Source organism: Cherax quadricarinatus, chromosome 43, assembly GCF_038502225.1.
Source record: "Cherax quadricarinatus isolate ZL_2023a chromosome 43, ASM3850222v1, whole genome shotgun sequence".
Lineage (NCBI taxonomy): Eukaryota > Metazoa > Arthropoda > Malacostraca > Decapoda > Parastacidae > Cherax > Cherax quadricarinatus.
Genome location: NC_091334.1, coordinates 21114080 through 21138602, shown reverse-complemented (window position 1 = coordinate 21138602; position 24523 = coordinate 21114080). Strand labels below are relative to the sequence as shown.

The window sequence follows — 24523 nt, the reverse complement described above, 5'->3', positions numbered from 1 at the left end:
AGCCGGGCTGTGGCTCGTACGTTGGTTTGCGTGCAGCCAGCAGCAACAGCCTGGTTGATCAGGCTCTGATCCACCAGGAGGCCTGGTCACAGACCGGGCCGCGGGGGCGTTGACCCCCGGAACTCTCTCCAGGTAAACTCCAGGTCTGTTGCCTATGTTCACTCATCAGTGAAATGGGTACCTAGTTATTAACCGATTGATGTGGGTCGCATCCTGGGACAAAATTTACCTAATTTGCGCGAAATGCTCAGCATAACAAGGGGCTTTCTGTATAGTAGTATGTCATTGATGTCAGCTAGGACTGTATACCTTGTACATGTACATGTAGTAAATAAAGATATTATATTATATTGTTATTAATGAGATGTTTTGTCATATCCTGTGAGGTTTGCATGGAGGTGTCTCTGAGTGGCTGGATGTTTGGACATTCTAAGATATAGTGTTCCATGAATGGCCCTGTCTACATATCTCTGACAGTAACACCTTAAGGCTCCTTCTCATCTTCCACCATTTTTCTCTGTATTGGACTGATGAAGTCACTGGCTGGCGAAACGTTTCCAGGCTAAAAATACCCAAGTGTTGATAAATTAGATTCGCACATGTGTCTAATTTATCAACTTGTCGGTTCTCTTCTACATACCTAAGTGTTGCTGATTTCGTTATGAAAATGATAGGATGGGTACTGAGAACCTTCAAAACTAGGGATGCCAAGCCAATGATGATTCTCTTCAAATCACTTGTTCTCTTTAGGCTGGAATATTGCTGTACACTAATGACCTCTTTCAAGGCAGGTGAAACTGCAGACCTGGCAAATATACAGAGAACTTTCACTGCATACATAAGGACAATAAAGCACCTTAATTACCTGGAACAGTTGTAGTCCCTTGACCTGTAGTCCTTGGAGCTCAGGCGAGAAAGATACGTGATAACATACACTTGAAAAATCCCGGAAGAACTCATCCTAAATCTGCACACGGAAATCACTCCCTACGAAAGCAAAAGACTTAGTAGGCAGTGCAACTTTCCTCCAATTAAAAGCAGGGACGCCACAATAAGAGTTAGGGGGCCCAAGACTGTGCAACTGCCTCCCAGTATTCATAAGGGGCACTACCAACAGACCCCTGGCTGTCTTCAAGAGGAAGCAGGACAAGCACCCAGTCAGTACAGGACCAGCCGGGCTGTGTTTCATATGTCGGTTTACGTGCAACCCGCAGTAACAGCCTGGTTGATCAGACCCTGATCCACCACGAGGCCTGGTCATGGACCGGGCCGCAGGGACACTGATCCCCAGAACGGTTTAAACCTTGGTAATAAATACCCTTCAGGTATGTGTACCTGTACCTAAATAAACTTACTACCCTTTTTTTGGGGGGGGAGGGGAGTTCCTAGGTAATTTACACTATGTACGATCATTGTACTTATGGTCTGGCTGGCAAAGCTCTCGCTTCACACACGGAGGACCCGGGTTCGATTCCCGGCGGGGTGGAAACATTTCGACGTGTTTCCTTACACCTGTTGTCCTGTTCACCTAGCAGCAAGTAGGTACCTGGGTGTTAGTCGACTGGTGTGGGTGGCATCCTGGGGGACAAAATTGAGGACCACAATGGAAATAAGACAGACAATCCTCGATGACACACTGCTTTGCATGAGTTATCCTGGGTGGCTAACCCTCCGGGGTGAAAAATCCGAACGAAATCTTATCTTATCCTCTCCCAGTTCTCACCCATCTTAACTCTTAACTAAGCTTTGATAACCCTCAAAATCCTTAACAACAGCAACAGGTGAATATCCCAAATTTATCAGATTTTTTTGCATTGTGTAGAACTTTTGCTTCAGTAAACCCGACGGGGTGCATCTATATCTCATGTGCTGATAATTCTAATATTCGTTATTAGGTACATGGGAGTTATGGCGGTTTAGTAGAGGTATGTGGGAGAATGGGTATTAGGAGCAGGCAACCAGGTGCCAAGTTCTCAAGGTTATCTTTATATCACGTAAAATCTTCATACTAAATAAGTAAACATGTAAGTAAGCTTTATTTACAGTACAGCTCTCTAACTTGTGTATTTTCACACTCAAGTTTTTAATTTTCTGCATTAAAAATTGGTTATTATAGTAGTATTAGTATTCAGTGATAGAATATGAAGCCTTAACCTAGGATAAAACAACTGTCGTGTAACAAGATAAATAAGATAAGATTTCGTTCGGATTTTTAACCCCGGAGGGTTAGCCACCCAGGATAACCCAAGAAAGTCAGTGCGTCATCGAGGACTGTCTAACTTATTTCCATTGGGGTCCTTAATCTTGTCCCCCAGGATGCGACCCACACCAGTCGACTAACACCCAGGTACCTATTTGCTGCTAGGTGAACAGGACAATAGGTGTAAGGAAACGTGTCGGAATTTCCACCCGCCGGGAATCGAACCCGGGCCCTCCGTGTGTGAAGCAGGAGCTTTAGCCACCAGGCCACAAAATATAAATTTTTACAATGGTTTTAAGGGCACATAGATATGTATTATGGTCATATATATATATATATATATATATATATATATATATATATATATATATATATATATATATATATATATATATATATATATATATATATATATATATATTTTTTTTTTTTTTTTTTTTTTCAACAAGTCGGTCGTCTCCCACCGAGGCAGGGTGACCCAAAAAAGAAAGAAAATCCCCAAAAAGAAAATACTTTCATCATCATTCAACACTTTCACCACACTCACACATTATCACTGCTTTTGCAGAGGTGCTCAGAATACAACAGTTTAGAAGCATATACGTATAAAGATACACAACATATCCCTCCAAACTGCCAATATCCCAAACCCCTCCTTTAAAGTGCAGGCATTGTACTTCCCATTTCCAGGACTCAAGTCCGACTATATGAAAATAACCGGTTTCCCTGAATCCCTTCACTAAATATTACAATGCTCACACTCCAACAGATCGTCAGGTCCCAAGTATCATTCGTCTCCATTCACTCCTATCTAACACGCTCATGCACGCTTGCTGGAAGTCCAAGCCCCTCGCCCACAAAACCTCCTTTACCCCCTCTTTCCAACCCTTTCGAGGACGACCCCTACCCCTCTTTCCTTCCCCTATAGATTTATATGCTTTCCATGTCATTCTACTTTGATCCATTCTCTCTAAATGACCAAACCACCTCAACAACCCCTCTTCTGCCCTCTGACTAATGCTTTTATTAACTCCACACCTTCTCCTAATTTCCACACTCCGAATTTTCTGCATAATATTTACACCACACATTGCCCTTAAACAGGACATCTCCACTGCCTCCAACCGTCTCCTCGCTGCTGCATTTATATATATAATATATATATACATGTATATATATAATATAATTATATACATGTATATATATATATATATATGTATACAGTGGACCCCCGCTTAACGATCACCTCCAAATGCGACCAATTATGTAAGTGTATTTATGTAAGTGCGTTTGTACGTGTATGTTTGGGGGTCTGAAATGGACTAATCTACTTCACAATATTACTTATGGGAAAAAATTCGGTCAGTACTGGCACCTGAACATACTACTGGAATGAAAAAAGTTCGTTAACCGGGGGTCCACTGTATATATATATGTATATATATGTATATATATATATATATATATATATATATATATATATATATATATATATATATATATATATATATATATATATATATATAGTATGAATGTGGGGAATGAAGGAAAGGTTATGTCAAGTCATTATATGTTAATGAATGTTTAGCAGGACTGAAAGAATCGGAATATAATTCACTTTGTTAAATAGAAAAATTGCAGCTATATTGTACAGTGTGTGAAGTGGAAATTACATTAAAAATTAATATAAACTATTTTAATGTACTGTATGTGGGGGATGTCTTGATTCTGGTGAAGATGTTTTGATCCAAGGGATATGAGCTACCAGTTCTTCCTTGTAGTAAGCTAATTGCTTCATTTTCACCAGTTGATGTATGACCCCATACAAGTTTAATGGCTCCCAGTGAATATAATGTATGTTCCTTATACTAATGTTTGTATATGTGTAAGTGGATCAGGCAAATAAAATAAGGACTTCGATGAATTTAAATCCTTTTGACAGATTTTAAGATTTTGTTTTTTAACACATCGGCCATTTCCCACCGAGGCAGGGTGACCCAAAAAGAAAGAAAAACTTTCATTATCATTCAGCACTTTCACCATCACTCATGCATATCACTGTCTTTGCAGAGGTGCCCAGATACGACAGTTTAGATAGTCACTCCAAACTGCCAGTATCCCAGACCCCTCCTTTAAAGTGCAGGCATTGTACTTCCCAATTCCAGGACATAAGTCTGGCTAACCGGTTTCCCTGAATCCCTTCACAAAATATTACCCTGCTTACACTCCCACAGCTCGTCAGGTCCCAAAAACCATTCGTCTCCATTCACTCCTATCTAACATGCTCATGCACGATTGCTGGAAGTCCAAGCCCCTCGCCCACAAAACCTCCTTTGCCCCCTCCCTCCAACCATTTCGAAGACAACCACTACCCTGCCTTCCTTCCCCTACAGATTTATATGCTCTCCAAGTCATTCTACTTTGTTCCATTCTCTCTAAATAACCAAACCACCTCAACAACCCCTCTTCAGCCCTATGACTAATACTTCTAGTAACTCCACACTTCCTTCTAATTTCTACACTATGAATTCTCTGCATAATATTTATACCACACATTGCCCTTAGACAGGACATCTCCACTGCCTCCCGCCACCTCCTCGCTGTAGCATTTACAACCCCTGCTTCACACCCGTATAAGAGTGTTGGTACCACTATACTCTCGTACATTCCCTTCTTTGCCTCCATGGATAATGTTTTTTGTCTCCACAGATACCTCAACACTCCACTAACCTTTTTTCCTTCATCAATTCTATGGTTAACCTCGTCCTTCATAAACCCATCCGCTGACAAGTCAACTCCCAAATATCTGAAAACATTCACTTCTTCCATACTCCTCCCTCCATTGTGATGTCCAGTTTTTCCTAATCTAAATCATTTGATACCCTCATCATCTTACTCTTATCTATATTCACTTTCAGCTTTCTACCTTTACACTATATGCACTTATAGCACAAATGAACCCACATTATTGTGACAGTGTTCCTGCCATGGTATTGTGACATTTACTCTTTTATTTTTTATCATTACATATTTTTATATTTCAGATTGTAATGGCTGATGTATATACCAACCCAGAGAAACATGTGGTACTTCACAACAGTGTTAAAATGCCTATTCTTGGCTTAGGTAAAATATGTTGTATATCTCCTTTGTGCTAAATGATTCTTTGCATGCATATACTACAGTACATACTATATATGCAAAATAACCACAGTGAAAAAATTGTAAAATTCCAAATGCTGTCGTGATTTCTTACCATTCCTTGATAATGTGAGTACTCATGAAAGTGCTTGGAATTTCACTATTTTTTCACTGGTAATTTTGCATATTGTGATACTACCTGTTTACTGTGATCTAATTGCATCAGTACTATACATGTATATTTATACCCTGTTTGTATTTTCCTAACCATAGTAGTACAGTGTACACCTTTTGTGTGGCTGTACATATCAACAAATTTTGTAAGGCAGTTGTAGATTTGGAAAGGTGGTATCATAACTCATGAAATCGTAATAACATAATTGGAAGTAAATCACAGAATGGTGAGCTTGCCATGGGTTTGAACCTTACCTGTTCTGTGATTCGAATAGGGCTAAGTTGCTGAAATCTTGAAGAGGAAAACAGTATTATCCAGTAAGAGTTGCTGTTAGAATATGATGTGTGATGTTGCTGTAATTGTTTAATGTGTTTTTAGATGTGGGTGTGAGATGTAAATGCTAAGGAGAGGTGTGGTTCCAGAGACCAGTAAATCCGAAAAGACTGAACATTATAATTTTTTTTACAGATAACATACCAGAAAATCTGTTGAGAGATTTATTAGTGTTAGTTTGCAAAGTTATATATAAGAAGGAAGTTGAAATTGAATGCAGAAAAGAGTAAAATGGAGAATAGGTTCAGATACTGTATAAAAAAAATTAAGAGGTCACATTTGAATAAACAGAAAAACTGCAAAGTCAAGCACACCCAACAGTATTAGAGGTCATGAATAAGAATTAAAATATATGCTTGGGTTTACTATGCCATAATTATATACAAGTATTTAAAATTTTACAATATATTGGCAAATAATTTTAGCTCTTATCTTAATTAATGCTGCTTCAGTATATGAATTCTGTATTAAACAAAAGCATATATATTGCAGGAACATCTCATGATGGTGGCTACAGCCATGAAGCTGTAGTTTATGCACTGAAAATTTGTGGTTATAGACACATTGATACTGCTAAACGGTACGGCTGTGAGACATACATCGCCGAAGCTGTGAAGGTAAACGTGTGCTCATGACATTGTCTACATCTACATTACTGTACTTGTTGCAACACACACATTTAACCCGTAAACGGTCCAAGCAGATCTACGTTCACATGTGTAGTGCTACAAAAGTAGATCTACGTTTTTTTTACATATTTTCAAATGTAACAAAAAAAAAAGTAGATCAAAGTTTTTTACACATTTTCAAATGTAAAAAAACAAAAAGAAGATCTACTTTTTTTACATACTTTCAAATGTTGAAAAAACGTATATATACATTTGGACCGTTTACGGGTTAATTAATGTTTCATCTATTTTAAAGGAAGTTTTTATTGTGATACATTTAAGTGTGGTTTTTATGACTTGACATGCTGTTGGAGTGTGAGCAAAGTAACATTTATGAAGGAATTCAGAGGAACCGGTTAGCTGGACTAAAGTCCTGGAAGTGGAAAGTACAGTGCCTGTGCTCTGAAAGAAGGGTGGAGATACAGTAGAAACCCCGTATCTGTGGGGGATACATTCCTTCTTTCTTATGTTCTTATACAGCAGGTTAGGCTCTGGGCTAATATTGTAAAGCAAAAATGAATCATAGCTTTTTTTCACTCTCAAATTAATGTAAATATGGATACCCGAAACCACGGTCAGTAGTGAACTCTATATGTAAGTTGTTTTTCGTTTACATACATACCTGTGATAAATTTTAATTGGTAAATTATGCACAATAAATCAAGAATTAGCACTTTTTCATTGATGGGAAGCACTTTCTGGCTTCTTTTAGGCTCTGGAGAACTGCCAGCATCACTACTTTTGCACTTTGGGGCTGTTAATAAGCAAAATTAAGGGTTATTTTTGGGCCACACTAAACCTCAGATAACTGAAACCATGGAAACCAAACCCACAGATACAGGGGTCATACTGTATGTTGCAATTTTTGAACTGTAGTATCTGTATGCCTCTCTCAAGGCAATGGTGGCTTGAGTGAGTGATGATGAAAGTGTTTCTGATTCTTTTTATGGGTCACCTTGCCTTGGTGGAAAATGGCCAATGTTTTAAAAAAAAAAAAAAAACATTAAAACATATTTTTAAATTCCAGATTTTTCAAGAATAAGTCCTTTTTTTTTTTTTAACACGTTGGCCGTCTCCCACTGAGGCAGGGTGACCCAAAAAAGAAACACTTTCACCATTTAGGGTGTCCCATAGCTCAATTGCTAGCACACTCATCTCAGACACTGAGGTCCATGGTACGTGTGGAAACATTAGGATGTATTTCCTTAAGATGCCTACTGTCCCTGTTCACCTAGCAGTAGACAGGTACCCAGGTGTTAGTCATCTGGTGTGGGTCACATTCTGGGGACAGAATTTACCTTATTTGCCTGAAATACTCATCATAACAAGGGGCTTTTTATTTTCTATATAGTAGTTTGTCATTGATGTCAGCTAGGCCTGTGTACCTTGTACATGCACTTGTAGAAATAAAGGTTATGATTACTATTATTATCATCATCATCATTCACACTATCACACTCTTGTCAGAGGCACACAAATACGACAGTTTAGATGTCACTCTAAACAGCAAATATCCCAAACCCTCCTTTAGAGTGCAAGCACTGTACTTTCCACCTCCAGGACTCAAGTCCAGCTATCAAGTTTACCTGAATCCCTGCACTGAATATTACCCAGCTCATATTCCAACATCTTGTCAAGTCCAAAAAACTATTTGTCTCCAATCGTATCAAACACATTCACACATACCTGTTATATGTCCAAGCCCCTTGCACACAAAACCTCCTTCACCCCCTCCCTCTATCCTTTTCTTGGATGACCCCTACCCCACTTTCCCTCCACTACAGATTTATACACCCTCCAAGTCATCCTATTTTGCTTCATCCTCACTAGATGACCAAACTACCTCAACAACCCCTCCTCAGCCCTTTGAATAATACGTTTAGTAACTCTGCACCTCCTCCTAATTTCTACAGTATGAATTCTCTGCATAATAGTAATTAAACCACACGTTGCCTTTAGACACGACATCTCTGCTGCCTCCAGCCTCCTCCTCCTCACTGCAACATTCACAATTCATGCTTCACACCCATATAAGAATGTTGGTACCACAATGCTCTCACACATTTCCTTCCTTGTCTCCATGGATAACATTCTTTGTCTCCCCATATACCTCAGTTCACCACCCACCTTTTTCCCTTCATCAGTTCTGTGGTTTACCTCATCCTTCATATACCCATCCACTCCCAAATATCTGAACACATTCACTTCTTTCATACTCCCTCCCTCTAATCTGACATCCAGTTTTACCTTACCTAACTCGTTTGATACCCTCATCACCTTACTCTTATCTATGTTCACTTTCAACTTTTTAATGTGCAGGCCTCAGGAGTACCTCGTGAAGAAATCTTCCTGGCAACAAAATGTTGGCCCACAGATTATGGCACCACTGCTACCAGAGATGCCTTCAATGGTTCCTGTCAGAGATTAGCTTCCGAGTATTTAGGTAAGCAGAGTTCACTGGGTTGAAATTTCCTGTTATTACACTCGTAAGTGATAATGTTCTGTTCTGTATACAATGCTTGACTAGTTATTACAGAAAATGTGTATTATACTAAATTTGATAGCAGTGGTATTGTGAGACAACTGGTGATGTGTGAATAGATGTGATAACTTGGAGAGGGAGGTCAAGGGACTAGCTTATGCTGACACCATAGTATGACTGTGAGCAATTGAAGACCATACTGCTCCTTCAGTCTTAACAGAATTTATTGCGAATATGCGTAAAATCATTGATGGAATGATGTGCAGGGGAATAACGTGATTGGTAATGAACGAGCAAAACATAGACACGTAGAGGATTTTTTAACTGATGTATGCGAATGATAATACTAAAGGTGTAACTCACTTGTGATTTACAAAATATGTATAGTGTAGACATACCAAAGATATTGTAGGGTGTGCTGTAGGCAACTGTGATGTCTGCACATCCGGCCCTCTTTTGTTGATGAGGCAAGATGGATTATGAGGATGGCACAGCAGCTTAAAAAGATTTTAAGCATATGATTGGATCATATGATAATGTATTGATGCCTGAAAACCTTGGGGAAATGATGAGTTTGAGTAAGGAGGATAAAGATAGTAAAGATGAGGATGTGGTTCATGAACTTGGTGAAATTTATCTAAAATTCTTTTCCGAGCATGAAACAGAGGTACAGTAACAGCTCTCTTAGTCAAGTATATGTTGGAAGATCGACTGATGGACAGGAGTGTATATACAGCCTTTCTTCACTTAACGATGGAGTTCCGTTCCTGAGACCATGTCGTTAAACGAATTTGTCGCTAAGTGAGGAGCATACTATAATTGTAGTGAGTTTGTGTCATCCATCTTTGATATTGTTTTAATGTCACCTTTGCACCATTTAAAACATTTCTGGTATATTTTTAAATGTTTATACAGTAGTGTACTGTATATTGAAATAAATAGTATAGAGAAAATCAGCTCTAATGTACATTATTAGATATGAATACTGGTCAGAAAGCCCATCGTAAGTCTGAGGCATTGGTAAACGAGTACTTTGCTAAGTGAGGAGAGGCTGTATAAGCATTCAATTAGTTATTGCTTTATTAATCTTAAAATAGGCTTAAGGTTACCTGAAATGCTCTACATACTAAAGGGCTTTCTGCACTCACTACTAAATATCACCCATCTCTGTACGAACATTGTATCATGCTGAAATAAATAATCTGAATCTGAATATATCAACCCTACTTAAAATCCCTATACCAAAAATTTCAGCATGCTCCAAGTAGATTTTTTTTTATTCTGTACTAGAATCACCATCTTAAACCCCAGCATAGTAACTACCTCAGACCCCACCACAGCCACTGCCACAGGCATTCCTACAGTCATCAACACAAAAACAGCTACTGAGAAGTAAGGCAATATTACAGAAAAATTATATTTTCTTTTTCTCACTCCAACACCATCACACAAAATGCATTACATTCATCAATCACATCGAAGGTAAATATTATATATTGTATATTACAGTATACAATAGTATTTCACATTATATTATTGTACAGTAAAAGTTCATTTTAATGTACAGATCTGTATGATGCTAAAAATGTTAGCAATATTTGCCATTTCTGAATTGACTGGGATCTCTAAGATTCCCATATGTTGCATAAGTGTCTCGGTCTTCAAGATAGTAGGTTGGTAGACAGCAACCTCCCAAGGAGGTACTACCATCCTGTCAAGTGAGTGCTAAACGGAAACCTGTAATTGCTTTACATGATGGTAGGATTGTTGTGTCTTTTTTCTGTCTCATAAACATGCAAGGTTTCAGGTATGTCTTGCTACTTCTACTTACACTTAGGTCACACTACACATACACGTACAAGCATATATTTACACACCCCTTTGGGTTTTCTTCTATTTTTCTTTCCAGTTCTTGTCCTTGTTTATTTCCTCTTATCTACATAGGGAAGTGGAACAGAGTTCTTTCCCTGTAAGCCATGTGTGTCATAAGAGGTGACTAAAATGCCGGGAGCAAGAGGCTAGTAACCCCTTCTCCTGTATGTATTACTAAAGTTAAAAAGAGAAAATTTTGGTTTTCTTTTTGGGACACCCTGCCTCGGTGGGATACAGCCGGTTTGTTGAAAGAAGAAAAATTAAGGAATTAATGTATTCTTATGTAATTGGCATTATAATGGTATACTGTGTGTTGTTACCTTCAGATATGTACCTCCTTCACTGGCCAGATGTCCCTTCACGTGTCAAGGATAAAAAACAGCTCCTACAAGACACATGGCGCACACTGGAGGTCAGATATTGTGTTGCTGGATGTTGCACATCATTTGTAATACTGTGGTCCATGATAATATTGTAGTCCATGGTAATATTCATAATGAAATCATGCTTGTGTATATGAAATGTGGATTTATAGGTTTAAGTGTTTAGTATTTTTTACCATATGTAGTAAGATATGAAGAGTAATGTAGTTTTAGAATATTAATGTGACTGTTATCTTTGGTATCACACCATGCAGGAAGAAAAGAATGTCTCTGGTTCATTAACATTGATATTCTCCAGGTTCTACTTGATGAAGAGAGAGTGAGAGTGATTGGCATTAGTAACTTTTTAGAGCAGCACCTGGAAATGATAATGGAAGAGTGTTCGGTCATACCTCACGTCAACCAGTGTGAGTTTCACCCATACAACAACCCAAAGAAGCTCAGAGATTATTGTACAGAGAGAAATATCCAGTTTGAGGTGAGATTTATGATCTTGAATAGATAACCTTAGTTATGTGAAGATGAAATTTAAATTGATTTTGTTTCTTGTGGTTTTTCTGCATTCATTGTTTAGTTTGTGGTGTAATGTGGTGGTGTTACCTGGGGGGTCATTCTTACAGTAGCTCCACATTTACTTCAATTTCCTGGCCTAGATAAGTCATCACTAATGGTATAATGCAGCATTACCTCAGCATGGTACATGGAAACATAAAATGATGAAAAATGCAGTTTGAACCAATTTAAATAACTTTCTAAAGACCAAATGAAACAATTGTGCTCATCTCTACAAACACATGTGACCATAACAAACTCCACCCTTGTCTTACTGCCAGACACAGTGTATCACAGCTCTCCACTTGAAGCCTCGACTATAAATGGAGGCTGAGGTAGGGTAACTGAATCAAAGTTCAGCTGAAAGCTCATAACATGATGTCTCCAAGTCCACCAAGGGTGCAGAAGACAGATGTTCTAAACTGGTACTGGATGAATCAAAGCAATCCCCCATTTTAGGGTATTCGGCTGATCAAATGAAATGTATTTCTGGCTACTATTAAGAGTCGAGAAGATTCAACATCATCATTGCAAAATAACTTCTTACAGTTGTAAGATCTAGCAGCTAACCAAGCAAAAAAAAAATGAACTGGAAGCTATGCTGAGCCATCAGATAAATAAACAAGCTACTGCCTAGACCACTAAACAACTAATAAATCTTCTGTTTATTATATATTATCCTGTTTTTGGTATATTCTACTTTTGTATATTATCTTCTCCTTTGTGTATCATCTTGTTGTTTGTACATATATTTAAAAAAATCCTCATATAATTACTGTATTTTAATACTCTTACAGTTTTTTCTTGTTATCACTACTGTCATATTTTACAATTATTATATTTATTATCATTAGTATTAGAAGTACAGCATAAGATAACTAACTCTTCCTTATTGCTTGATTGAAGATCAGGCACAAGTATCGCTCCTGCCCTCTGAAGCTTGGGGTGTGCAGCTTATTGTGAAACACATTTTAATTTAAAAAAATGGTTGAAATCATAACCATAATTTTTAAAGAGATGGACTGATTAGCCAGTGGAAAGCCTTGGTCAGATGACCAAAAGCTCCAGCTGTGGGTCATCATATGACTAAGTCCTGCGTCAGGAAACACTCGTCCTGTTTCCTGACAGACACTATACCTAACTTTAAAAGCTTGTCCATGGCTTAGGCCTCTCCAGCTTTGTCATTGTGGTTTTTATAATTACTGGGTGCCTGTAAGGATCTCTGAGAACTTTTAGTAAAAATTAATAATTAATAATTTTAATGTATTTTTAAAATGACGTTGCCTATTTTAACTCGGTATGGTAGTGTGTATTTGTGTTGTGTATGCTATATTTTTTTTTTTACTGCTATGAGCACTGAATGACTTACTCAATGTACTTTTCAATTATCACAATTGTTATTACCTTGGTGAGAGATGGCCAGTGTGTTAAAAAAAATTCCATACTTACTATGCATACTGTATATACAAGACAATACAGATATTAACTCAGTCTTAAACCTCGTTTTGGGGAGCTGCAACAGAATACATAAACTAAAGAATGCAATAAACAAATATCTCTTGCTCAGTAATAACCCACATGGAGACAGAGCTCAGGAGATTAATTGATCTGTTTTTTCGACTCCCTCCTGGATCCTCTTCAGCAGATACACAAGTGTTCGACTCAACCTAAGTAGACACTCCTTGTAAATAAAAAGCCCCCACAAAGATCCTAAAAGTCCTCTATTTGCTATCTGCTTTAAAAATATTATTAAAAACACCCTTAAATTTGATGTAAATTTATGTAGATCACACATCAGTGTCATGTATGGTGCAGCCTTCTTATTCAAGATCCCTGGCAGCATTTATACTTGTGCACTTATTGCCGTCTCTGTATTTCTACCCCTTAGTAATTTTTTTTTTGATTAACACATCGGCCGTTTTCCGCCAAGGTAAGTAGGGTGGCCCGAAAAAGAAAAACTTGCATCATCATCATTCACTCCATTACTGTCTTGCCAGAGGCACACTCACACTACTGTTATAAAACTGCAACATTAACACCCCTCCTTCAGAGTGCAGGCACTGTACTTCCCACCTCCAGGACTCAAGTCCAGCCTACCGGACTTGAGTAATTATGATAGCTAAATTTGTCATTATATTTAGGAGACGCACTAAACCCATGAGGATCATACAATGCCTGGGGAATGGGAGGCAGTTAGGTTCAATCCACAGAAAGGGAGGATCAAGAACTCCTCATCAGCTTCAAGGAACCTCCCTTGAGAGGAACATTTTGTTACTTGAAATAATCATTGCATATAATAATTTTTTTTTTTTTTCAACAAACTGGCCATATCCCACTGAGGCAGGGTGGCCCAGAAAGAAAAACAAAAGTTTATCTTTCCAACTTTGGTAATGTATACAGGAGTAGGGGTTACTAGCCGCTTGCTCCTGGCATTTTAGTCGCCTCTTACGACACGCATGGGTTATGGAGGAAGTATTCTGTTCCACTTCCCCATGGAGATGCATTTAATAATCCTGTATTCATATAACTTTATTACTATAAAACTTAACATTCAAATACCCTAACTTCAAGTATACAGTATCAAGTACAGTAGTTTTAAGTTCTTGTTTCAGCCTGCCCAAAATGCTCTACATAACTAGGGGCTTTTCAAAATGTATACGATAAATTTCACCTAATTTTATAACGGTCACAAACAGTTTGAAAGCATTTTTTTTTATTCTAATTGGCTGTAGTAATTGCATTGTGTTTGTCAACCCCATTATAGAAATTTACCAATTAGGTATTGTGAAAAATTTGTTTTTAGCTACAGGAGCAGAGCTAAGCTCATAGTGTCCTGTCTTCATTGTTTAAAGTCATGTAATATATTAAATACTCTAGTGGTTGCAGTATTTATTCTATCCTTTTCAATTTCATTCAAAAAATTTTCCACTCTGTGAAAAAAATCATTCTTTTGAAGCTCATGGAGCAGAGGTGAGCTTGTGTTATCCCATCTTCATTCAGTACTTAGTCTATCATAAAGTGTATGCTTGTGCATGCTTGCATGATTTGTAATAAAAGCTTTTATTTGATGACTCAGGGCTATTCTCCACTTGCTAAAGGCTTGGTCCTAAAGGAAACGACAGTGGAGAAAATAGCCAAACATCATTTGAAAACACCATCTCAGATCCTGATCCGCTGGAGTGTGCAGAGACACATTCCTGCTATCCCAAAATCGACTAAATTAGAACGAGTGATGGAAAACTCTCAGGTAGATTGCTTTTTCTTTTTTTTAAGGTGGGAAAGATGTTCCTGAAAAACTTAAGATTTCAGATGCAGGAGTAAAGAGGTACAGTATTTGGTAAGTCAGTAGATTAGGCATGTATCTCCAAGAATATTTTTTAACTATTTAATAGTTCTAGGAAATTACTTTTGTTACAAAAAAAATATTATTAATGTTCCTTCTTTGGCTCACCCTTTCTTAGTGGAAAATATCTGATGTTAAAAATTGGCTCATTAATAGGTAGGTTTCTCTGTGCTAACACACTGGCTGTTTCCTCACCAAGTTGGGTGACCCAAAGAAATAACCACATTCACTGTTACTCATTTTCTAACTGTCTTTCCAAAAGTGAACAGACATCACAATTTCAGTGACCTTACTTGCAGTATCATCCACTGTCTGCAGGCACTGTACTTCCCTTTTCCAGAACTCAAGTCCAGCTAGCAGATTCTTGGATCCCTTCATAGATTTTACCATGTTCATACCAACAGCACATGAAATTGACGAAGTATTTGTCTTAACTCACTCCAATTCCTCACACGTGCCTGCTGGATGCTCAAGCTCAAACCTCGCAAAACATCCTTCCAACCCTTCCTTGGATGTCTTCTATGGTTCCTTCCTTCCACCTCATATTTTTACTTTCATGCAGAATAAGCCGCATGGGGATGGAAATCTTTAGCTCTAGATCTTTCGCATTCGTGTGTCGTCAGGAGTTATGCAATGTTGAAAGACAACAACAGACAAAAGGGAAAAGTTTCTGAGACAAGGGGAAAAGGTATCAGTGGCAGCCCATGTTACAGACATAGGCTGCCGCTGATACCTTTTTTGAATTATCCTAGGTTCTCTACACATGTGCTGCTATGTATGATAATCCATGTAACTGTATTTGTGTATACCTGAATAAACTTACCTACTTACCTTCTGCCTTGCCTCAGAAAATTTCCCCTATTATCTGTAGCTGTTTTGCAACATTGCATAGCTTCTGATGATGCACGAGAGTGCAAAAGATCTGGAGCTAAAGATTTCCATGCCCATATGGCTTGTTCTGCATTGTTAAGATCGTCTGTTTGCAATTGCATTTCATTATACTTTCATATGTATTTTTCACATTAATCACTTCTGACCAAGACAATGTGACAAAAGAAGAAAAGATATTCACCATTGTTGAGTTTCTATCTGTCTTTCCAGAATGATGCAGACATAATAATGGCCTACCAGACTACAACCTCTCCACTGGACTAGAAATAATGTTCTCATATTGATTTAATATTTTTGACAGATTTTAAAGTGTGATTGCTAGTATCTATAACATATTTCTTTAAAATCCTGTCTGGTTGATAGATGTAAAAGAATCTTCTATTTTATATTATAGGGTTACTGTCCACTAGCCAATGGCCAAATTCTAAATGAACCAAAAATTCAAGAGATTGCTGGTATACATGGCAAATCTCCTGCCCAAGTTCTTATACGTTGGAATCTCCAGAAGAGAGTAGTATGCATCCCAAAATCCACCAAAGAACACAGGGTCAGAGAGAACTCAGAGGTAGAGGCAAAACATGGGCATGATAGCATTAAGTTGCCTGTAAATCATCATTATTAATAACTTGATCATTTTGACTGTATAGTACTCAGTATTGCAAGAATATGAGTGTGTTTTACTTTGCTTGTAGACCATTGTTTCTCCATACATTACCATGGCTGAGATTCTGGCATGATGCAGTATGCAAAAATTTATTAGTACAGTACACACAGTTTAACATTCAGAATCATGTGAAAATATATGTATGTAATCAATGCTCCATCAGTTATCTTAAACAATATAAAGTACTACTTAAATGATATTTTTCCATTGCTTATTGTATGTGAAGAGCATAGAGAAACTAATGAAAGTGAAACATTGATTTGCATTTCTTAGAAAAAAAAGAGCATTTACCATTAATGATTGAATTTAGTTTGATATCCTTTGCTGGTGAAGGGCTCTTGATGCAAAGAATTGGCATTACCTTCCCTTTCCTTTGATCATATCTGATTGCTTTCCATTCCCCAAGGCACTGTGATTCCAAAGGCAGTACCTGTACATGATATTAGAAGTGTTGTGGTTAGAAATGGTTCATAATTGTGTGTTATTGTCACTCTCCCAAGTTCAGCTTGGGTGCAGACAGGTATTACCAGCTGTGTATTACCAGCAGTATAAAGACTGTAAACAAAGTTGCTCACTGTAACTTATTTTTTCAGAATAAAATTTTCTCTCGACATAAGGTATTTTTATATTGTGCTATCTGAGTTTGAGAAGACAACAACACATGAGTTTGGCTGGATGTTAAAAATCTGACATTACAGATTTGCAATGCTAAATATAAATTGAATTATTGAGACACAACTCTTTTGATGCAATTGTAAATGCTTGAATCTCTACTATTTTTTAATTACTGTACTGTATATTGCATACATATTTACCTGTTTGTCTTTAGCTTTGTCTGTTCATCTAACTAAATCTGTTTTCTACCAAATTTCCATATCTACTAAATCATTAACATAAGTATTATCCAGTATTTTTAATACAGTATACGGAAGTACCCAACTTACAAACATTTCAAATTACACACATCTACACTTACAAACTGTACATTTAGGAGCCAATCACATATTACAGCCACTGAGCCGCCATAATACAAACACATACTATGCACAATCACGTGTCAATTTAATGGGCCTCAGTTTAACAGACTTCAGCAGTGCAAAACAAAATCTGTGGTCTGTTGATTCAGAAACAATGGGCAAAGTCCATTGGTTAAAGAATTGTCCGTCATTGTAATGATCATGGTAGAACAATCTCATCTTTACCTACCGCAGTTACCAGTCTCTTATTATGCTATTAAATCGAGGGGTCATTTGTCTTCTATACACCACTTGTTTATAAATTGAAAAACTGAGAACACCACTTGTTTGTAAGATGAGAAACTGGGAATACCACTGGTTTGTAAGTTGAAAAACTGGGATACACCACTTGTTTGTTCGTTGAAGAACAGGGAACACCACTTGTTTGTTAGTTGAAGAACGTGGAACACCAATTGTTTGTTAGTTGAAGAACAGGGAACACCACTTGTTTATAAGTTGGATACCTCCTGTACACAGTAATGTATATTTTTTTTTTACCTAGGATCTCCTAGCTTGTTTTGCAGTCATCTCTTGTGAGAACTTTATTGTACTAACTTTTGCCCTTTGCAGATATTTGACTTTACTCTGTCTCAAAAAGATTTTGAGACTCTTGATTTATTACACTGTGACCTTCATGTATCATGGGACCCAAATTGTGTGACGTGATGTTTACTGTAACCACTGGGGGTCCTCTCACATGCTGCCTCTGAGGTACGTTCATTTGCGTGCCTGCCAGTAAGGAAAAGTACTGTATGTTGTATTTTTTTTTTCATGTTTCGTTGTCAGCTTTAGTGTAGGCTTAGGGAGCTTGCAGTAATAAAATAATGAATGCTCTTTTATTTGTGTGGTGGTGGATAATGAAGTGATATAGAGTACACTAATAAAAATATTAGGATTCCTGTTTTTATGTCAATGTTTTCATTCTGAATTAATTTGAGAAGTCGAATATGGTATGCATATATCATACATATAGAATTGTATAATATACAGATTAAATAATTGTATATATAATTTATCATTTATCATGAAGTCAGTTTGTATGCTTTTATACTGTAATGTACTGTATGTGCAGAATTGCTGGTATGAGTTTTATTTGAAAACTCGTTATATTATAACCTACATAGTATGTAGTAAGATGAGTCAATGTTTCATTGTGGTGTCTGTCCTTTTTGAAGGTCAGCTAAAGAAGAATGATGTTAAATTTGTTTTTTCTTTAGGTAAACATACTTTGGTGAGGAAACAGCCAGTAAGTTAAAAAAAAATATGCAACATGTTTTGTAATATCCATTTATACTGAAATATAAAATGCATCGTCTACATTCATATGACTTTTTCTATGGTAAATATTAATGACTTCAATGAGCAAGTCTCAGTCGTAAAAAAAAATCCATTTAGATTGTCGACCCTTAGTCTGATTAATGGCTCACTACATACCGAGTCATATTGATACTCAGGTGTTGCAGGTAAATTATGCAATACCTAAGTATCTTCACTGAGGAAACATTTCACCTGCAGAGCAGACCTCTTCAGTGAAATACAGAAGTGATCACTTTAGTACAGTGGACCCCCGGTTAACGATATTTTTTCACTCCAGAAGTATGTTCAGGTGCCAGTACTGACCGAATTTGTTCCCATAAGAAATATTGTGAAGTAGATTAGTCCATTTCAGACCCCCAAACATACATGTACAAACGCACTTACATAAATACACTTACATAATTGGTTGCATTCGGAGGTAATCGTTATGCGGGGGTCCACTGTATTTGACTGATGATGCCGTCTGTGCAGACAAAGATGTTTCATTTATAAAGATGCCAAAATGTAGCACGTGCATCTTACTTATCAACTTGTGATTACTTGTGTATCCTCATTATGCTGATCGACTTTTGATTTTGTTGTGATTGGTTCGTCAGTCACTATTCAAGATGACATTTCTCAGTTTTTGCCTTGCCTCACTTCTATAAGTTCTTGGTATTCACATTGTGTTTTCTTTTTCTTTGGGTTTCCTTTCATTAGGTGGGACATGGCTGATATCTTAAAAATATACTACTTGTGAGTTACTTAATACAGAATTTCATGAATATTAAAAAAAAAAATATTCACTAGCATGTTTACTTACTTTACATCTTTAGGACAATAATGTAAAGAGAGAACATGCAAAAAACAAATAGTATTACTATATATACATTTTTTTTTTTTTTTTTCAACAAGTCGGCCGTCTCCCACCGAGGCAGGGTGACCCAAAAAAGAAAGAAAATCCCCAAAAAGAAAATACTTTCATCATCATTCAACACTTTCACCACACTCACACATTATCACTGTTTTTGCAGAGGTGCTCAGAATACAACAGTTTAGAAGCATATACGTATAAAGATACACAATATATCCCTCCAAACTGCCAATATCCCGAACCCCTCCTTTAAAGTGCAGGCATTGTACTTCCCATTTCCAGGACTCAAGTCCGACTATGTGAAAATATACATACTTTATTTAAAACTGAAAATAAAAGAGAAATTACAATTGCATTACTAAATATATACACACACTCAAAGTATATTTACTGTATATTCAGTACAGTATACAGTATTATTTAAAAAAGTTGGAGGACTTAAAATAATAGCAATAAAGGAAATCTGGTTCAAAAAAATCCAGATCATACCATTATGTTGAAAGTTTAAATTTATTTTATAAAGAATATAATAAACTAATAATACAGTTTATAATTGGTTATTTAAACAATCTTTCCCATCCATTACATATGATTACTAAGATGTATTCACTAAATTAATTTGTGAGAATCAATCAAAGTTTATTCTCTATAAGGATTACAGTGCGGGGTTTACAGATTTTGGTTATTGTGTGGTTTACATGTAATAAAATACTAATTACAGAGGGGGCCACTAGAACACCTAGCAAGGCTAGGCATTTCGGGCAAACTTAGATTAATTCTTAACCCTAAATTATTACAAATTGTGGAGTAAGTTGACTAAATACTAAGTGACTAAATACTAGTTTGTGAGTTTAGCAATGTGAATGCTTTTGTTTTGACACAATACATAGTTTCTATATTGGAGCATCACAGGCAAACTTGTGACTAGTTAGGAATCATTATTTTAAGATTAAGATATGTATTTCTGTGCTTATAGCCAAATGGGTGAGTGAGTTAGTGAGTGCTAGTGGAACTTCTGTGATTATCCTACAAAATTCTTTAATGAATATAGATTCATTTTGGTTGTTGTAATAAGCAGGGTGCTACAGATGTGCACCTCAGTGTGTATAATCTACACGGAGAGCATATTTTGATTGTGTAGTGAACAGGTGATGTACAGTCTCAGTGATCCTTGTGCAGGCTGGCGTGTTAGAAAAAATTATTCATTAGTAATGAGTGTGAGTATACTTAGACCATAAAAACACACATAATTCTCTCCTCACTTTTTCCTTACCTCTGTTTTTATTGTTCTAATTGTTTGCCTTTGAGGTGATTGACTTGGTGTTCTTTATTTCTCCCAAATCCATCAACTTTTTATTGAATAAATGTCTTCTGATCAGTGTGATACATATTTCTAACTGATGAGTGAAAGTAATATTATTGTTTAATTTAGACTTTATTAAGTTAAAACAGGTTTGCTTACCTTGTCAAATAAAAATATATTTCCTTTGCTGAATTACCTAAAAAGAAAAACGAAAGTTTTTCCTTTTAGGTTACCCTATCTTGGTGGAAGATGAATTACCTAATGAGAAAAACTTTCATTTTTCTTTTTAGGTCACCCTGCCTTGGTGGGAGACTGCTGTTGCATTAAAAACCTTTTCTGAGAGCCTGCGTTACCTTTACTATGGGTTAAGAATCTCGTAATACTATATTGTTATTTGAAAAATGTTGATATGAGCATTTATTTTCTCTCAGGTTTATGATTTTGTCCTGACCAAAGAAGATATGGCAGTATTAGACAGTTTGCCACAAAAATTAACCATCATGAACCCAAGTGCTATTCAAGCTAAAATTGATAACCCCTTGCCTGATGGGTACAAACTCACCTTTGTCAAGACACCAGTGGAGCCATAAGATAAAATACATCATCATTATTATTGCGCCAACAGCCAGCAGCCACAACAAGTGCAGCAGCAGCAGCAGCACTAGTGTAGTTTACCATCAAATTAACTGTCACCACTATTGCTGCTCCATTTCTTGCTTCATGGGATGAAGAAACATTCACCAGGAAGTGAGGGAAATGTGGTACAATATTTAAAAAAGAAGGTAAAGATCAACTTTAGAGCTTGATTTGCAGTGACGAAATTGTTGCAACTTTTAGGGATCTAATATGAAAGAACATTATGTAATTATCTTCAGTATAAATTATTATTGTCTCTCTGTGCTTTTATCTCTTCTTCAAGAAACATCCATTTGGTGAGGGAGTGGGGGTAGCCTCTTGCAGACTCTTCAGATATTGTTGATTCTGCACCTTCAATTGTTGAAGATCTTTTTTAAGGAATAATGTACATGTACCTACAGTATGTACAAAAGCACAAAACATTTAATTTTTTCTCGGTGATTTGACATTTTTTCTGTGATTATGTTGTGGTGGGATTCTTACAGGGTACAGCACTAGCATGAGGTGGTGAAGGAGCACGCGCTGTCAATAAGTTAATGTTGTAGGTGCCACACTCAAAATAGACATAATGGCTGTCTCATGGAGAAAGACACTGCATCACTCTGCAAGGATTGTCAGGTCACCGTAATGATCTGACATATTTTGATTGAGTGGCCCAGTCATCAGAGAACGTGCCAACTTCATTTCAGATGCCTTTTCCAACATCTTGATGTACTTACTTGGCTTTCGTCTCTGACAGTTTCACATTTGATGCAAGTACTTTCTTTGTTTTCCTAATTGACATCAATTTGCCTCATCTGTATTATTATTATTACATTTAGGAGAAGGAGAAGCACTAAACCCATAGGAGTCATACTGTGCTAGAGGAAATAGGAGCCAGTCAGCTTTCATCCAGGGAAGAGAAAATCAGGTCCAATTTCTTAGATCAAGAACCCCTCACTGGCATCAAGTGATCTCCCTAGGATCATCATATGTAACCACTATCCTTACAACTGATGTTATACAACATCTCTACCTCTTCTTTCCCTTTATCCCTTCTCCATCCACCATGCAGTGTAACCTTTATGGGTTTTTACTTTCCATGAATATACATGTAATAAGGCCAGAGTGATTTGAAGTAGAGGAGCACTCACTCTCAGTGCTGTATCACTATCACCATCCCTGTCACTGTTATCAGTTCTCCATCATTTATGGGAAAGTTTTCATTTTGCTGTTGTTCCTGTAGTAGTGCATTTCTTTGGCAATTTTTTTTCACCCAATAATTAGTTACCATTAGTTTTGGCAGTTTAATGTTTGAAAACTCAAAACAATGTGTTCTTGGATCAGCTTAGAAATTAAGTCCATTAGTATTCTTGATATAAAATTTATATTATTATTTGTGCTGTTACTTATTTTATAAACCTTAGTAATTATATTAGTGTACAACGACACTACAATTTAATGGACTAATAGGGGAGAGGCTGTGTCTGTTTATGCTAATTATCCATTAAATTCAAAATAAATTTACTTAGTGAATGAACAATTCTGGATTTCAGATTTTGTCTGTTGCTTCCATATATCGTCTGTCCACTGATTGTGTCCTTTAAATCTGAATTATTACAATCAAAACTAAGCACTAAACCCACAAGGATCATACAGTGCTGCTTTAAGCCTGAAATCTACTAAATTATTTATTTTTTTTTTTTTTATTATCACACCGGCCGATTCCCACCAAGGCAGGGTGGCCCGAAAAAGAAAAACTTTCACCATCATTCACTCCATCACTGTCTTGCCAGAAGGGTGCTTTACACTACAGTTTTTAAACTGCAACATTAACACCCCTCCTTCAGAGTGCAGGCACTGTACTTCCCATCTCCAGGACTCAAGTCCGGCCTGCCGGTTTCCCTGAATCCCTTCATAAATGTTACTTTGCTCACACTCCAACAGCACGTCAAGTATTAAAAACCATTTGTCTCCATTCACTCCTATCAAACACGCTCACGCATGCCTGCTGGAAGTCCAAGCCCCTCGCACACAAAACCTCCTTTACCCCCTCCCTCCAACCCTTCCTAGGCCGACCCCTACCCCGCCTTCCTTCCACTACAGACTGATACACTCTTGAAGTCATTCTGTTTCGCTCCATTCTCTCTACATGTCCGAACCACCTCAACAACCCTTCCTCAGCCCTCTGGACAACAGTTTTGGTAATCCCGCACCTCCTCCTAACTTCCAAACTACGAATTCTCTGCATTATATTCACACCACACATTGCCCTCAGACATGACATCTCCACTGCCTCCAGCCTTCTCCTCGCTGCAACATTCATCACCCACGCTTCACACCCATATAAGAGCGTTGGTAAAACTATACTCTCATACATTCCCCTCTTTGCCTCCAAGGACAAAGTTCTTTGTCTCCACAGACTCCTAAGTGCACCACTCACTCTTTTTCCCTCATCAATTCTATGATTCACCTCATCTTTCATAGACCCATCCGCTGACACGTCCACTCCCAAATATCTGAATACGTTCACCTCCTCCATACTCTCTCCCTCCAATCTGATATTCAATCTTTCATCACCTAATCTTTTTGTTATCCTCATAACCTTACGCTTTCCTGTATTCACCTTTAATTTTCTTCTTTTGCACACCCTACCAAATTCATCCACCAATCTCTGCAACTTCTCTTCAGAATCTCCCAAGAGCACAGTGTCAT

At 37.2% G+C, this 24523-nt stretch overlaps 1 protein-coding gene across 10 annotated transcripts in view; it reads left to right on the top strand.

Annotated features, from left to right (window-relative positions):
- The first annotated feature begins 1149 nt into the window (after window positions 1–1149).
- LOC128694311 (uncharacterized oxidoreductase ZK1290.5) overlaps window positions 1150–24523 on the top strand; it is a 26945-nt gene continuing 3571 nt past the window's right edge. Inside the window, exons 1-10 of one of the 10 annotated variants that reach the window (XM_053784396.2) lie at window positions 1656–1781; window positions 5245–5326; window positions 6342–6466; window positions 8837–8960; window positions 11198–11283; window positions 11553–11732; window positions 14883–15053; window positions 16435–16605; window positions 18291–18431; window positions 21625–21760. In XM_053784396.2, the coding sequence (XP_053640371.1) occupies window positions 5251–5326; window positions 6342–6466; window positions 8837–8960; window positions 11198–11283; window positions 11553–11732; window positions 14883–15053; window positions 16435–16605; window positions 18291–18386 (1029 nt within the window). In that variant the 5' untranslated portion in view covers window positions 1656–1781; window positions 5245–5250 and the 3' untranslated portion in view covers window positions 18387–18431; window positions 21625–21760. The other 9 variants (XM_070093666.1, XM_070093669.1, XR_008407834.2 and 6 more) reach the window with 9 other exon arrangements.